General features: G+C 34.9%; 1 protein-coding gene across 3 annotated transcripts in view; it reads right to left on the reverse strand.

The window, feature by feature from the left end:
* The window catches only part of ARFGEF1 (ADP-ribosylation factor guanine nucleotide-exchange factor 1 (brefeldin A-inhibited)), a 99,510-nt gene that overhangs the window by 49,362 nt on the left and 33,637 nt on the right, over nt 1-16,511 (reverse strand). For all 3 annotated transcript variants that reach the window (XM_005866346.2, XM_014539803.1, XM_014539805.1), the window contains exons 4-10: nt 15,791-15,937; nt 13,547-13,726; nt 12,784-13,060; nt 9,147-9,257; nt 7,426-7,598; nt 6,342-6,475; nt 2,077-2,311 (exon numbers count right to left, since the gene is read on the reverse strand). In XM_005866346.2, the coding sequence (XP_005866408.1) occupies nt 2,077-2,311; nt 6,342-6,475; nt 7,426-7,598; nt 9,147-9,257; nt 12,784-13,060; nt 13,547-13,726; nt 15,791-15,937 (1,257 nt within the window). The remainder of the gene's footprint in view (nt 1-2,076; nt 2,312-6,341; nt 6,476-7,425; nt 7,599-9,146; nt 9,258-12,783; nt 13,061-13,546; nt 13,727-15,790; nt 15,938-16,511) is intronic.

Here is a 16,511-nt window from a genome sequence, read left to right on the forward strand (position 1 = left end):
AGTATCCAATTTTATTCCAAGGTCTGAGCAGTTGTACAGTATCCAATATGCACATATATTCTAGTAGTCAGTAATTGTGATGATATAAAACTGTATTTTCAGAAACAGATATATAAGTTAATGCCCACGGAAAAACCACATTATAGAAACTCTGAAGTGAATATTCTCATTAAATGAATCTTCACTTAACATCTCAATTTTGTTTTGCAATTTATGTTTTCAGACGTTGGGCTTTCTCTAACAGCAACACAGCTTCTCTTGCATTTGAATGTTTAGTATTTTCAAAAGCATATCTACACTTATCTTCTTTTATCCTCATAATCTCCCCTTAAGAGACAATGCAGAGTGAAATAAACTTGATCTCTTTTAAAAAACATTACAATAATTTTGTAATAAGAGCCTACCATCCATGAACAGACGGAACTTTCTTGAAGTATTTCTCTTTAAATTTGTCCTTAACAAAAACTTTGTATATAAAATTTACTCTATAAAAATAGTAATCCCAACTTAAATTATGTTTGTGATATTGATTCTGTAAGAAGTTATATTTCACACAGTCTACTAATAGTACTTAATGAAATAGAGTCTCTGTCCAAAATTCTGTTAAGTAACTGAATGCACAGTCTTCCAAAATTCTTTAATGACAATTAAATGTCTCTATCAAATGAGAGACTTTTAGCTGGTTATTTAAGCAAAAGTTCCAAAAGTTTTTTAAAGTCTCTTTTATTTTTAGTTCCTAAAGATAATGAGAAAAAAACTGTGTAAAAATAACAACTGTTTTGGTTAAATGACCTGTATTATTTTAGTAGACATATGACAAATTTCTTAAATTTGACATCATGTATGGGCCAGAAATTGTTCCCTGTCCAAAAATATGGTCCAAATTGAACAACGTTTCACTTAATTTACCAAGGCCTTATTCTGCATCACTCCCATAATGTTCTAAATGAATTTAAATAGATACTACAGATATGATTATCTTTACCACCTACAAACTCTGGGAAAATAACAATTTATCCTTTCCTATGAGGAAGTGAATTATTAGTCTTGAGTTAGGATTAAATATAAAATTATTAAAAATTATGATGTAAACTGTATGTCATACCAAATATAAAGTGAATGTGAAAGTTGACCAGCATGAAAGTGAGTTTTTGTAAAATATACAATGTCCCAACCCAAACAATATTATAACAAATGACAAGCTGGAAAAGGTATCCATTAAACCACCAAAACATAAAGTACTATTTTAAAATACTGAATTATTTGAAGGTGAAAACAAAAGATCAGCAACTTCTACACCTGCATGATACATGCAGACATGGTTGGAAGATTCCCTAATTCAGTTTTGGTAAATCTCTGGAAATATTTTATTTTATGATTTATTTATTTTCCTCAGTAATCCACATGGTCCAAGGCATGAGCCAGGCATGGGCACAGACCTAAAGCCAAGCTGGGATAAACAAGGAGTTTTTCTGTCCCTGGCTGATTCAAGACAAGTATCACCAAACCAGGTGCCACTCTATCCAGGTCAAAGACATCTGAAAATACTTTAGAACCACATGACGGTTATTTTATTTTCAAAAATGTGTAGGAATACAATAAGTACATTAGAAAAAATATATAAAGCAAAAATTAAAATTTCAAATGTCCTAAAATAAAAAATATAACCCTTCTCAATCACCTTTTTAAATTGTTAAAACTTAAATGACTTAAAACCATGTACACAAAGTATATATTTTGAGCTTTCTTTTAAGATAACCAAAAACACTATTACATACTATATACACAATGGCAAAGTTATTGTGAGGACCAAGTTAATTCCAGACAACTAGAATTATTCATACAACTAGTGCAAATGCCTTGAAGGTAGGGCTGTGTCTTAATTTGATTTTGCATTTTTAGTGCTCACCTAGTGCTTAGCACTTTGTAGGTACATGTTAGTTGAATGAGTGAATAAAAAGATAAATACACATAATATACAGATATTTCACATTCTGAAAAACTTTCCAGTGTATTAATCATTTGACTTAACATGAAACAAATGAAAGTGCAATAACGCCTTAATGCAGAACATACCTCAATTTGCATCTTTAGGTGTGTCTTGAAGTTTGATAACAAAGTAAGAAATATGGAAAGGGAAAGCTCAAAAACCTCTGGCACAGAAGAGACTCCATTTTTTGAGAGTGCAACACACAGATACTGCTTAATAGCATTAATAAACATCTCATTTGTCCTGAAAACAGGTCCTGCATTCTGCAGAATGGATAGAAGTAACTGCAATGAAAGAATCTTGGATCGTAACTCATGAGACCTAAAATGTAAAAAAAGAAGGCATAGTGTATGGACAAGTTAACATTATGGTAATAATAGGTTGTTCCTAAGATATTTCCTGGTACCATATAATTTCACAAACTTTTAAATAAAGAGGAACAGAAAACTCTACAACATAAAAAACAAACAAACTACAGTACATGAATAAGCTCAAACACTAATAATGGGTAGTTTCATTGATGTTTTCCTGTACTACATAATTTCACAAACTTCCAAAATGGGAAAACAATCATTCATAATTTTTAACACCAACCTATTGTTCCCTTGAACAAAAAAATAATTTCAAGATTTATGACTTGTTCCTTTCTTTCAAAAGCATGCTTCGCTTTTTAGAAATAATAATTAACTTCTCAGATTATGTGCCATCTTTAATATATAATAGATCCAATGTACTTTCTTCCTAGTTATACTATTCAAAAATCTTAAACACTAAGTTTTGGTTGCACAACTTCAAGGTTACTTTTTAAGGAACCATTTCCTTTTCTTTTTTGACATATATACAAAGAAGCTTTTAGAACATTTATATCCCTTAATAGCTTACCAACTTACCCTAAATATTTTTATAGTAAAAAACTAAAAACCACATTTTTAACTTAAATTTTTTTTCTGATCAGTACACTATGCTATAATTCTGATCACTATTCAGAATTTTAGTAATCAGATTTCACAAATACAATTTTTCTCTCATTGAAACAGACCTCTGAAGCTCATCAAACTAGGGAGGATCTAACCCGGGCAACTTCTCAAATGCAGGATACACTTAAATGCTCTAGCAGCTGGTTCTTTTATTTTTTCATTCCAAATGCTATATTCAGTCACATTTACACCATATAGTAAATTTAATTGATCTTCATTTCTACCTTAAAAATGTCATGGTTAGGAGTGTCAAGTGATTAAAAAAAGTAAGAAACTCTAACAAGGAATATTTAATTTAATGTAAATGGGAATCACAAAAATATTACCATCTTTGAAATAAAACCAGAACCAGTAATATCATGGCTCATTATGACAATCATGTTTCCAAGATGTCTATGCTTCCGAATCTAATAATATATGCAGCAAATTCAGTATTACAAAAAAAAAAAGCTCAGATACATGAAGTTAGGAACAACTAGAGCTAAAACTTTGAATAGCTATAGGAAAATATGGAGTGGGCCAAGTTATCTCCCATTCGTATTGAAGCCTTCCAAGGTTTATAAACTACTACTTCCTAGTCTGGCTCACATTTATCATACTTTTTGCTCAGTTCTACTAGTAAATAAAATCTACAGTTATAACACATGATTTTTTGTTATAAGAATGTTTTCTCTTGCCCTGGCCAGGTAGCTCAGTTGGTTAGAGCATCCTCCTGACATACCAAAGCTGCAGGTTCGATCCCTGGTCAGGGCACATACAAACCAATGTTTCTTTCTCACTCTCTTTTCCTCTCTCTCTAAAATCAATCAATACATATATTTTTTTAAGAGAATGCTTTCTCTTTGAATCCCCCAGCATCTAACAAAATGCCTTGTACATAGTATGTGCTCAAAATAATTCATGGATTTATTCATGTACTCAAATATTTATTAAATATCTATAATGTATAAGGCATTAATGAATGAAGCAGTGATCAAATGATTGTCCTATGACACAATAGCATTTACTTTTATTACTATTATTTTATTAAAATAATAAACTTTATTATATTATTTTTATTAATTTTAGAGAGAAGGGAGAAGGACAGAGAGATGGAAACATCGATCATCTGCCTTCTGCCTTCTGCACGCCCCCTACTGGGGATTGAGCCTGAAACCCAAGCATGTGTCCTGACTGGGAATCGAACTGTGACCTCCTGGTTCATGGGCCAATGCTCAACCACTGAGCCACACTGGCTGGGCAGCATATACTTTTGATATGCAAAAGAGCCTGGAAATTTCAGTTCTGCAGTTTTTCATGGGATAGTTTCAAATAATAATCCAACTTAAAAGAACACTTCCTGGATCACAAAGTATAGAGAGAAGCAAAGACAAAAAAGAAAATTATATAAATACAAAAGCTCATTAATTTTGGCAAAAAAACCACTCAAGCTAGAAAACCATAATTTCTCTTTTGGAAAGACAACAGTTTCTAGGAGGTGAAAATGTGATCTCTTTCAGTATTCAATTCCAAAGATTAGATCCTGATGGTCAAAAAGGTCTTTTTAAATGTACAAACAATATTTCCTAATATTTGGTTTAAGCCCACTAAGTAGAAGGATAGTTAATTTACATTATTCCTCATAAGAGCAGCTCTCCAAAAACTAGATTACTCTTTTTTTTCAGGGCTAACTAAATACTCTCCCCCACATAGTATTCCTCAAAATTCATATATTTTCTTTTGTTCTTTTAATTCTTAGCATTTTAAACAATTCCCTCTTTTCTGTTTCTAATAAACATTTTTTATATTTGATTTGAGAAAACTAAACATCTAAAGCTTTTATAGCCAATACATTTTTAAATCATGGTAAAAATGGCCTTCAGCAATAACACCAAATTCTTACGTTATATCATCCTTAAAGTAAGTCTTCATCAATTCAGAACGAGATCTCAAAATTGTCAATTTTTGAGTAAGAAAGTTATTTCTCTCAATGAGAATAAGAAATTTAAAAAAATTTAAATATTCTATACAATAAAAAGGTAATATGCAAATTGACTGAAAGGCAGAACAACCGGTTGCTATGACTCGCACTGACCACCAGAGGGCATAAGCTCAATGCAGGAGCTGCCTCCTGGTGGTCAGTGTGCTCCCACAGGGGGAGCGCCGCTCAGCCAGAAGTCGGCTCACGGTGGGCGAGTGCTGCAGCAGTGGTGGGAGCCTCTCCCGCCTCCGCGGCAGCACCAAGGATGTCCAACTGACGGCTTAGATCCACTCCAGGGAGCGGGCCTAAGCTGTCAGTCGGACATCCCTGAGGGCTCCCGGACTGTGAGAGGGCACAGACCGTGCTGAGGGACACCCCCCCACCACCACCAGTGCATGAATTTCATGCACCGGACCTCTAGTATTCTTATAAAATATATAGGGTATAATTGAGTTTATACTGCACTCTAAGCAACCTTAATTCTTTCTCTGTAGAGTTCGTATTTTCAAAATACAGAAGAATCAATAAATTATATTTCTGACTCTCAGGAGCTGGACCTAAAAAAGATTTTAGAATTTTAGCCTTATGGGTCTAAAAGATGTTTCCCACTGACTCAGTACAATGTTACAAAATAAAACTATAGAAGATTTAGTTTTTATAATAACTGTCTTTAGTCTTTCTTCTTAGTTGACAAAGAAACCAAAATGCTGTGGGGTTTTTTAATTAAGTAGTGTTGCTTACATTTCCCTCATTTCAATATCCCTTTCTCCAAGTCACTCAGGCCTTCTCCAAGGTTCTTTCCCCAGAAAAGTTCTGCCTCTCTAATAACTCCCAAACTCAATCTCAAGCAGAAATTAGTTACACTTGAATCAGATGAAATGAAAGATACTACTTAAAAAAATGGCAGTTTCCTACAGTTTAAATGACTGATGAGAATCAGACAGAGACTCCTATTGCAAAGTACCTCCTGTTCCCACACAGGTATCATCACTTTTTTCAGACCTTAATGAATATATATTATGACTTTAAAAAAATCTTTATTGTTGAAAGTATTGCAGATGTCTTCTTTTATATTATGACTTTTAAGATTTACTTCTCTTAATAAATCAACTGGTAGTTCTCAGAGCCTAGCATGAGGCTACATGTAACAGAGCTACATTAGCTCCAAAGTTACTTACAAATTGAAATAGGAATTCACTCAACCAGTCAGTATTTACTGTACCAGATACAATTCTATGCTTTTGGTATGCTCTAAGTTATCTAACAGTTATGGAACACTCAGTTTTTAAATATATATAAATATATTTTGAGGATCCTACAGGACAAGTGGAACAAAAGAAAAGTCAAAGACTACCTTGGAATACATTTTGAGCTTTAAAATTGTATTTGTTAGGCAGAACAGCTAATGACTTACTTTGGATCTGGCGGTCCATCTGACAGCGGTTTCATTGACAGTTTACACAATGACCTGAATACTAGAAAGGCATCCTTTTGTAAAATGTGGGAAAACTTAGCACCAGGTGAAGGTCCTGAAGAATTTCCAGATTCCTAAACAAGTTAACATAAGTATGCAAATAAGTGTATTTGCCAGTGTAAAATCATTTCAGCCTTTTATACATTTTGTTCAATTCAGTAATAGGTGAGGTTCTATTGGAAGGGAAACCATATGAGGAATTTGTCACATTGTTTCTCTGACACTGCACCCCTATCCTCAACCATTTCCCAGTTCATGTCATTACTAACTAAAACTAGCACATTATGGCCTGACAAGATACTTCATACACAGCCTATGTATGGTTTCCACTACCTGTCATTGGGTGTTTTGTGTTTTTGCACTTTGTGCAGATAAAAATAAGACAATGGAGATTATCAATGTTTAAAAATTAAACACTGTTTAATTAGCAATGTTTAAAAATTGTTAGCTAATGAAGGTCAACAAGGCCAAGAAAGCTTCCCCGTATGCATGGAGCAATGACTTAAGATAGCCCTTATCCTTTAGGATAATAAAAACACAAAATATAGGGTATAAAAAACAGAGGATTTAAGATAGCCCTTATCCTTTAGGATAAGAATAAAAACACAAAATATAGGGTATAAAAAACAGAGGAACTGCAACTACCATGGTATGGATTTCATTGTCGCCCTGAACAAAGGTAAGATGAAGTTTCCTAGATTTCTAAAAGTTTTTCCCCTTCCTATGATACTAGAACTATCCTATGAATATGTGATAAGAATTCCTCTTTTTAAAAGTAATTTCCATGGGGCAGGGTTAGGGAAGTTGTGAACACCAGTGACAAACACTGTAAAATTAAAAATTTAGCTATCAATTTATTAAGGAAATAAACTGCTTTGATTTATATCAATGGGAAAAAAACACCCAAGTTTCTATTTCTTCAAACTGAAATCAGTCAGCATTATCACCTAGATATATTTACCAGCAGGTGCTGGTGACCTATAAATGTGTAAGATTAACAGGAATTTCCCACTCCTATTTATACCTGAGTATCATTGGAAGAGACAGAGAGTCTGTCATCAGGTAAGGACGGTGTATATGCAACAGAAATTGGTGTTCCTGGAATTCCATTTGCTTGAACATTTTCACTGTCGCTACCATCCTCTATAGTTCCAATGTTGCCATCTGCATTTGCATTTATGGTCCTTTCTCCCATATCTACAATGGTAAGAATAAAAAACATACAAACACACCTGACTTATCTTAAGGATAGAAAAGCATAGAGTATTTAAAATTAAATAGTGGCAGAAAAACAATGTGAAGTAACACATACTGGCACCATTTAAAGGTTAGCATACTTACTAGTAAGTGAATATGCATTTGAAATACATCCAAATATGATTCTTAAGTAGCTCTAGCAATGAAACACAGCTGATGAAAGGCTTAAATGTGTCAAAAAAGAAGCTTACTTTTAGTCCATATCAGCATTTCTTAAACTGGGTTCTAATGAATGTTAATGCCTTAACACGGTACTAGAAATTTCTCAAAAAAATATCCCATTATCAAATAAGAGGGAAATACTGGGAAATAGGTTTCTTTATTATAATATTAATTTGCTAATATGCACTGGGCTCTCCAAAAGAGATATAAAATATGCAGTATTTTCAAATTTGTTTTACCATGAGCCCTCTCCCCCTTTAAGAATATCTATTAATACCTCTAATAACATATTTTTTAGAACATTACTATGAAAATAATGGCCTATACCCCTGAACTTTTTTCAGTATGTCACTCTAAATCATACTTGTAATTACTATAAACATAAATAAATGACTTCTGATAATACAAACATAGATAATGCAAATAATACCAAGTTTCAGTACCACTCTAAGATGTGATGTGTATTTCTTTTAAAAGGAACACATACGTGTCTATGGCCATAACTCAGTAGCTATCTCAAGACACTGCTTCTTTCATGCTACCCATTAAGAGAAAACTATAAGCTAGCATGATGGAAACATACTGATTGTGTGAAAAAAAGATGGAGGGTAGAGGTATAAGAGGGTATATGGAGGATAAATGGTGATGGGGGTAAAAAAAATAAAGAAAAATATAAATGAGATATAAAATCTCAAAAAAAATTAAAATTTAAAAAAGGGAAAAATAATTGTATCAAAACATCCCAGTGTTTGGAAGGATCAAATGAGTAAATGCAAGTAAAGCATATAAAATCACTTAATAGAGTTAGATATTATTATTCTCCATTGTTTTCTCCTTTAACTGTCCCCTAAACATAAGTGCAAACTTCTGTTTTAAAGGTGCTGAATGAAGCCCACTAATTTACTTTCTCCTTTAACAAATACCACTGAAATTACTAAGAAAAATATAAACAAGAGACAAAATCTTTAATAGCACAGGAAAACTAAGAAGGGTATGTATGATCAATGGGCCAAAATCTTAAGAGGAAATTCTAGAAAATAGGACAGGTTCAGATAATTTAATCCTATTTCTAGAAGTATATGTAACAAAGTACTATGCTAGTCCTGTGCAAGATACCATGAATTACATGTTTCAGTGGACTTCTATAATCAAAGATATTTAAATATATTTTCTACACACACACACACACACACACACACACACACACACATTTGAGGAAGATGTTATATTTTTGCCCTTTTTAATCCACACATTGTAAAAATAATTTTCACAGTCAGATGAAATACTGTAAGACAGAATACACTAATTCCTAGTGGAATACACTACCTCCAACAACAATGTTCACCATTTCTTCTACAATGCTCTGTACAATGTCTTGTGGCTTTTCCTCACAGTCATGGTTTTCTCCATCATATAATATGTCATTTTTAGATAATGCTTTAAAAAGAAAACATTATTTCATTTTAGAAACTATTACAAAACATAATGAAAAGCTTTCTTTTAAAAATTAATAAAAGGAAAAATCAAATAGACAAATGAAACTAGAAGCAATACATGTTAAACCAAAATTTATAACCAAATCAAAATTTAAAATATAAATTCAAGTCAGTTTCAACAATGATTCATTTGACAAACTATTCATTGACTGCACAACTATGTGAATTTTCTAGATTATTCCTTTAAGAACCAAAACTTTAAAAAGTATTTTAAATGAAACATTTTAAACATGTGCCGCACTTCCAAATAACATATTCAATGTAATTAAAGCTTGTTTTGATTAATTAGGCTCCCCAATAACAAGCTCATCACTGTGCTCTAACATAGTGAGCTCCTTGAAGCAGCAAAGATAGGGCCATCTTGCCCTCCACCACTGATTTCCAGCCCTTCTTTACTACTAGTTCCCCAACAAAATTTACATATCCAATGTATAATTTAATTTAGTAAGTAAAAAGGAACTCATTCTCCAACTTAACATTAATTAAAAACATGTAACTGCCAACCAGAACTTCTGAGCAGTATAAAAGAAACTGATGAAAACCTTAACATTACGGTTAGCTTGTATGGACTCTTGTAGATAAAAACAGAATTTCTATTGGTGTTTTTGAAATGTTCAAAATATATCAGGAAGGCTCAATTAGTACTTGAGGATGGTTGGGTAGCAGTGGTTCTGGGAGCCACTGCTCTTCATCAATGGCTTCAGACTGCATATTAGCTGTTAGTGTTGCTTCTATACCCCACCCCCCCTCACACCTCCATAAAGAACCACTATTTATAATTCCAGCTTCTGGAAGCCTGCCCACCTCCCTATTGTTCACTGATCTGAAATTATTGTTTGCTGCATTCTACAAAATACTGACTGCCATAATGTGAAGAGCTTATATAATAAAGAGGTAATATGCAAATTAACCCTTACACCCTCACAAGATGGCTGCCTACGACCAGGCCGGCAAGGGGGTTAGTGAGGGACAACCAAATGACTGAACAAGCAGGCTGCGTGGGGTGACCAGGCCGGCAGGGGAGTTAGTGAGGGATGACCAAACGACTGAACAGCAGGCTGCGTGGGGCGACCAGGCCAGCAAGGGGGCCGTGAGGGGCAACCAGGCCAACAGGGGGCAGTTGGGGGTGACCAGGCTGGTGGAGGGGAGGGAGGAAGTTAGGGGCAACCAGGGCCAGCAGGGAGGGGACAGTTGGAGGCTACCTGGCTGGCAGTGGGGGGCAGTTAGGGGTGACTAGGCAGGCAGGGGGGGCAGTTAGGGGCAATCAGGCTGGCATGCAGAGGCAGTGAGGGGTGTCAGGCTGGCTGGAGGGGGCAGTGAGGGGCGACCAGGCAGGCAGGCAGGCAGGTGAGTGATTAGGAGCCAGTGGTCCAGGATTGTGAGAGGGATGTCCTGGGTAGGAGAGGGTGCAGGCTGGGCTGAGGGGAACCCCCACCCATGCACAAATTTTGTGCACCGGGCCTCTAGTTGGTAAATAAGCATGTCAAATCAGTTACCTTATTTTATTTTTTTTTAAATCCAATAACAATAGCATTTAGTGTCTTCTGTGGATTAAAAACATATAAATGTCTTGACAGATAATTGTTCTACCACCCTTAAGCTTTGTATTTCTGAGCACTAGTTGGCTAAACTTATCTAGTCTGAAAATTAGAGTTTCAACATAATTGGATATACAGTCATTAAAATGTGCACAAAATGACTAGTGAGTCAAGAGTCAATTCTTATATAAATCATCTAACAGAAATATATTAGAGTGGGTAACATTTATTACATGTAGGAAATGATGAGAGAAGTTGATTATAACGTCCAGCTAGTAAGTGAGTCAAAGCAGGTAATCTAACCCCAGAGCATGCATTTTTAACCAATGGCTCCCAGAAAAAAATTTCATTTTTATCAGTGGTTGGAAGCCAAAATAATCATGACTATGCCATGGGGAATTATGTCTTATTTATAATTCTATATCCAATAAGGTACCCACAGAGGTGCCTTACACACAGTAAGTACAGTAGATTCTTTCATTCCTTGGGTCTCAGCCCACGTTGTTTCTTCTGATGAAAATTTCTTAAATTTTCTAGTTAGCCAATACGTACCCCTATACAACAAGGTTCATCTAAAACATCACTTTCTCTATAAAAGTATGTCCTAACTCTCCTCACCAGAATTACATTATACATGCTACTTTCAGGATATTTATCACATTATGTCTCATTTAAATATGCATGACCATCCAGGCAGGCCACGAACACCCTAAGAGCAATGGCTATATCTTCATTAGCTTTTTAACCCCAAGTCCTAGCACAGTGCCTATGACAGGGTATGTAAATAAATGCTGAATGCATGGATAAAAAAATAAAGGAAAATATAACACCCCAGCTGTATTAGCGATTAACCCTTTGAATCAGCCCTTTATAAGCTCATAGTGAAAGTACAGGAAATTTTGACAAGGGCAGGAAAATGTAAATTGTATAAGCAATATAGATTCACTGTTAGCGTGGGTACTGTGAATGCATGCTTGGTTTATCAAAATTATCCCTCTGAAAATAAATAATAAAGTACTATTAAAAATAGTAAAACATCTATTCATGCCAGTGCTGATGTTCATGCCACTATTAGGTTATGGAAAAGATGTGGTTAAAAAAAAAACAAAAGCTTAAAATATATTACAGAAGTCTTTCCTCAAGGTGAAGTAAAAACACAGATTCAGACAAGCTGTAATGGAGCCCTAACCTTCTTAGTTGCACACACCACACTGGAGAGGAACAGAATCTCCATCATTTTCTGATACCAACCTAAGGAGGCACAAAAGGAACAAGCACACTCCCTGGCAGTTTTATAGAATAGCTGGAATTGAGGACAATGTTTAGAGAGAAAAATGACTTCATGTGACTATTTTTAGAGAAACAAACTTGTAAAATAAATTTTGCAATCTTGTAACCTTTACCTTATAAATTTACTTAGAAAAACTGTCAGAGAACATCTCAAAAAAAATCTTCATGTCAGATGATTACTCAAAATTTTTCTTTTTATATTTAATTTCAGTACTTTTTTGACCATATTTTCTAAATAATATAATCATTTCCAAAATTTTCAGTCACATTCTAGAAAATCTTACTAAATGGGTCTCTTGTTTGCTGTAAAGCTAATTTTAATAAGGAAACTGAAGTTCCTATATAACGTGCTAAGAGATATTTATAACCTTCTTTAGTAACACATATCTCCTCCAAAACAAGTCTATAAATTATACTGCTCATGAGATGCTAATAAATGCATAATATCATTAACAGATAGCTTGTGGGTGAAGTGAAACTAACTTTTACCACTTAGGATAAAGAAAGTCCACAATTACCACCATGTGTCTGATACCTATGAACACATACACTCTTTCCACATTTCTTTACCATACGCATTCCTACACTCTTCCCTTCACACACGCACCACCCACGACAACCCCTTCTTAAAAAGATTACTTTCAGCTGCAGTTGCCTGATCAGCTTCAGTCTGTTCATTTTCTGCACTGGAAATATCAGATCCATTTTCAGGTTCTATGTCATCCTGAAGGCTTTTATCCACATCATTTGTATGGGGATCAAGGTCTCTTTCATGTTCTTGGGATATATGATCAACAGTCTGAGGTGGCAGATATCTAAGGTGAGGTGATTCAGGCTCATGATGGCTTACTGGAGACTGCAACAGATGATGATGATGCCGGTGCCTCTCTTTTTCCATTTGTTTGGCTTCCTGCAACTGGGAAGAAATAGAATAATTTCTAATATTTGTAAAATATGTTGTTTCAATTTTGAAGGAATAATGATGTTACACTGATTACAAATCATAGTCCATCAAAAACAAAGAACATTAAAAATAGTAAAACAAAAACAAGTAACAGTGGTCACTTCTTAGGGGGTACACAAGAATAGAGATGGAAATCTTTCACTATTTACTAAGCTTGAGTGCAATAAAAATATCAATTCATAAACACTGCCATGAGGATGATGGCAAACACTATCACTCAAATTCTATTTGTGAACAATTAGAAACATCTTTTAGCCAAAGTCAAGGCAGTAAACCTCAAAACAAAACAATACCACATATCTCCAGTAAGTAGGACTATAAATGAAAGTCATTTTTCTCTACAAACACAAAAGATTTAATTATACATTTCTGTAAACTCTTTCCTGCATTTGATGCTCGTGGTGTTCTATACAATCTCTCTCTTTTTTAAATACTTACTGCTTGGTTTTCCATGCGTGCAAAGATCACATTTAGCATCTGAGTAAGAGTAGCTTTGGCTGTTGTCTGATTGATGAGATTTTTGCTTGCTAGATAGATATTGTAACATGTTCTCACAGCTTGCAGTACAGTTCCTTCATGAATTTCTATGTGTTGAGATGTTACTGCAGTAAGTAATGCCTTAAAAAAAGACAAAGTTAAAGCAATTAAAGCAATTTTCTGCATCTTGAGTTTCAGCACAAAAATGTGAGTATCTTTATATTAAAATTAAAACTTTCAGGCACCATTATCACTTTCAGATATACACTGATAGAATTTTTCGTATGCACTAACAAAATTTCTACCTACTTTGAATGTATCATCAACTGTTAAAATATTTTATGTTTTTCTCATACTGGCAATAAATAGTTCTTACATAATCTTCCCAAACCCAAAACACTAGAAAGCCATTCAATTTTTTTGTTTCAACCCAAGTTTCACTTCAATATAATTTAGCTTATTAAAATGTACATTAGAACTCTGCCACCGTGAAGCACAGATGTGCTTCATGTATTATAGCTGCTGACTTAGAGTATCAAGTTTGGAGGATACACAATGTGTCTTATTCACTTACAAATTTTTCTGAGATCTTTCTTATAGACTAGACCAGGGGTGGGCAAACTTTTTGACTCGAGGGCCACAATGGGTTCTTAAACTGGACCGGAGGGCCGGAACAAAAGCATGGATGGAGTGTTTGTGTGAACTAATATAAATCCAAAGTAAACATCATTACATAAAAGGGTACGGGTTTTTTTTTTTTTTAGTTTTATTCACGGCTGGCCTAGAGCCTTCAGAGGGAGCATGGCCCTGCCAGCCATTTGACTTTGGACTTCTGGTCTCCAGAATACGGTCTTTTTTTTTAGTTTTAGTCATTTCAAACGGGCCGGATCCAGCCCGCGGGCCGTAGTTTGCCCACGGCTGGACTAGACTCAATAAACGTGCTGTTGTTATTGCTGACGATGTTTACAAAATGTTTTACGATAAAGAATTTAAAATAATACTAAAGTAAATCATCCAATAAAGTAACTTTATGTGAATTGTCTTACATCAGTTTACTTGCAATTTCTCAAAAGCAAAACTCGTTCTTTTGTCCTTTTATGTTGTACAACAGCATTGAGTATATGCTAGATAAGCCATGACTGATTGACATGAAATTGAAATGACAGACCAAACAGACTGGACAGCTTTTTACAATAAAGATATGACTCATGAAGTAAATACAGCTATGAAACTGAAAGACTCAGAAGGGACTACATTCACACATGAACGAACACTTTACACATGTAAGCAATTTCAAAAGTACTATTAGTACAGGACAATTTTATTGATATATAAATATACCACCACTACCATTAGTGGTAACATTAAGAATTGAATATTTAGCCCTGGCCAGTGTGGCTCAGTGGTAGAATGTCGGCCCACAGAGCAAAGGGTCTCAGGTTTGATTCCCGGTCAAGGGCATGTACCTGGGTTGTGGGTTCCCTCTCCGGGCGCGGGCGGGAAGCAACCAATCAATGCGTCTCTCTCACATCAAGGTCTCTCTCTCTCCCCTTCTTTCTCCACCCATTCCTCTTCTTCCCCCCAACTCTCTCTGAAAAAGCAATGGAAAAAAATATCCTCAGGTGAGGATAAGCAAAAAGAAAAAAAAAAGAAGAATTCAATATTTATAAGAGACTAAAAACACAACTGAGTGATTTTCTTTCAAGGAGCTTCATCAGGCAGGAATATAGCATAAACCCAGGACAGGGTTTAGCTGAGCAGGTTCAGCAGATGGGTAGGTGCAAGGGAATCAGGAAAACTAGTACATAAGGAGTCCACCTGGCGAAGCAGGGTCTAGAAGGAAGACTACAAGGGGTCGGGCAGTACAGAAGAAACTACAGGGGTCATGGGGCCCTCACATGGAACCCTAAAGCTCAAAAGATGCAGTATGTTTGGTAAACATGACAGAAACTGAAACTCTCTGAAAGATGCTGGGATCCCAAGCCTAAACTGAGATCCTCAAAATAAAATATTTGAAAATATAGTCTTCTAATGAACTCTTGGCATTCAACAACAAAATCCCAATATAGGATCTAAAAAGCACCCAAATAACCTCTATTATACCAAGAAAGCACATAAAATGACCTTTCTAAATATTTTCCAAGGTAAAAGGCTTTTTAAAAATACAGATTAAAAATAATAAATTCACTTTATATAATTATTTACCTTTATTATTTGCAACTGAACTCCTTCGTCTGTTTGAGGACCTTGGAAACAGCCACAAATTGTTTCTATAATTCTATCAATTAACTTTTTGCCTGGTGTTGTACTATCTGGAGCATTGCCAGTCAAGTGCCCATAAGCAATAAGTTTCTGAAATGGAGAAAGAAAATAAAGAATCTAATTAAGCTAATATGTCTACTAATTAAATATACATTAAAATTACAATATATAATTGAATATATATTAAAATTATTACATAAATCATTAAGGCACAGTCAAAGCCAAGGCTATACCAACTTTTCATGAAGAAAGCTTTATTAGGCCCTAGCTGGTTTGGCTCCGTGGATAGAGCATCGGCCTGCGGGCTGAAGGGCCCCAGGTTTGATACCGGTCAAGGGCATATGCCTGGGTTGCAGTCTCGATCCCCAGTAGGGGGCATGCAGGAGGCAGCCAATCAATGATTCTCTCTCATCACTGATGTTTCTATCTATCTCTCCCTCTCCCTTCCTCTCTGAAATCAATAAAAATATATTAAAAAAAAGAAAAAGAAAGCTTTATTAGCTATAAACCTGTGAAATTATTTACACTGCAATTACCATGGAAACAGAACAATAACCACAACAAAACCATCAGGTGAAATTTTGAGAAAGCCAGGCCTTAGAAGTAGTTGTCTCTGATGAATTAGAATAGCTTAATGCTTTCTATCTAAACAGTATTAATACTG

The sequence above is a fragment of the Myotis brandtii genome, unplaced genomic scaffold (genome assembly GCF_000412655.1).
Source record: "Myotis brandtii unplaced genomic scaffold, ASM41265v1 scaffold23, whole genome shotgun sequence".
NCBI classification, from domain to species: domain Eukaryota; kingdom Metazoa; phylum Chordata; class Mammalia; order Chiroptera; family Vespertilionidae; genus Myotis; species Myotis brandtii.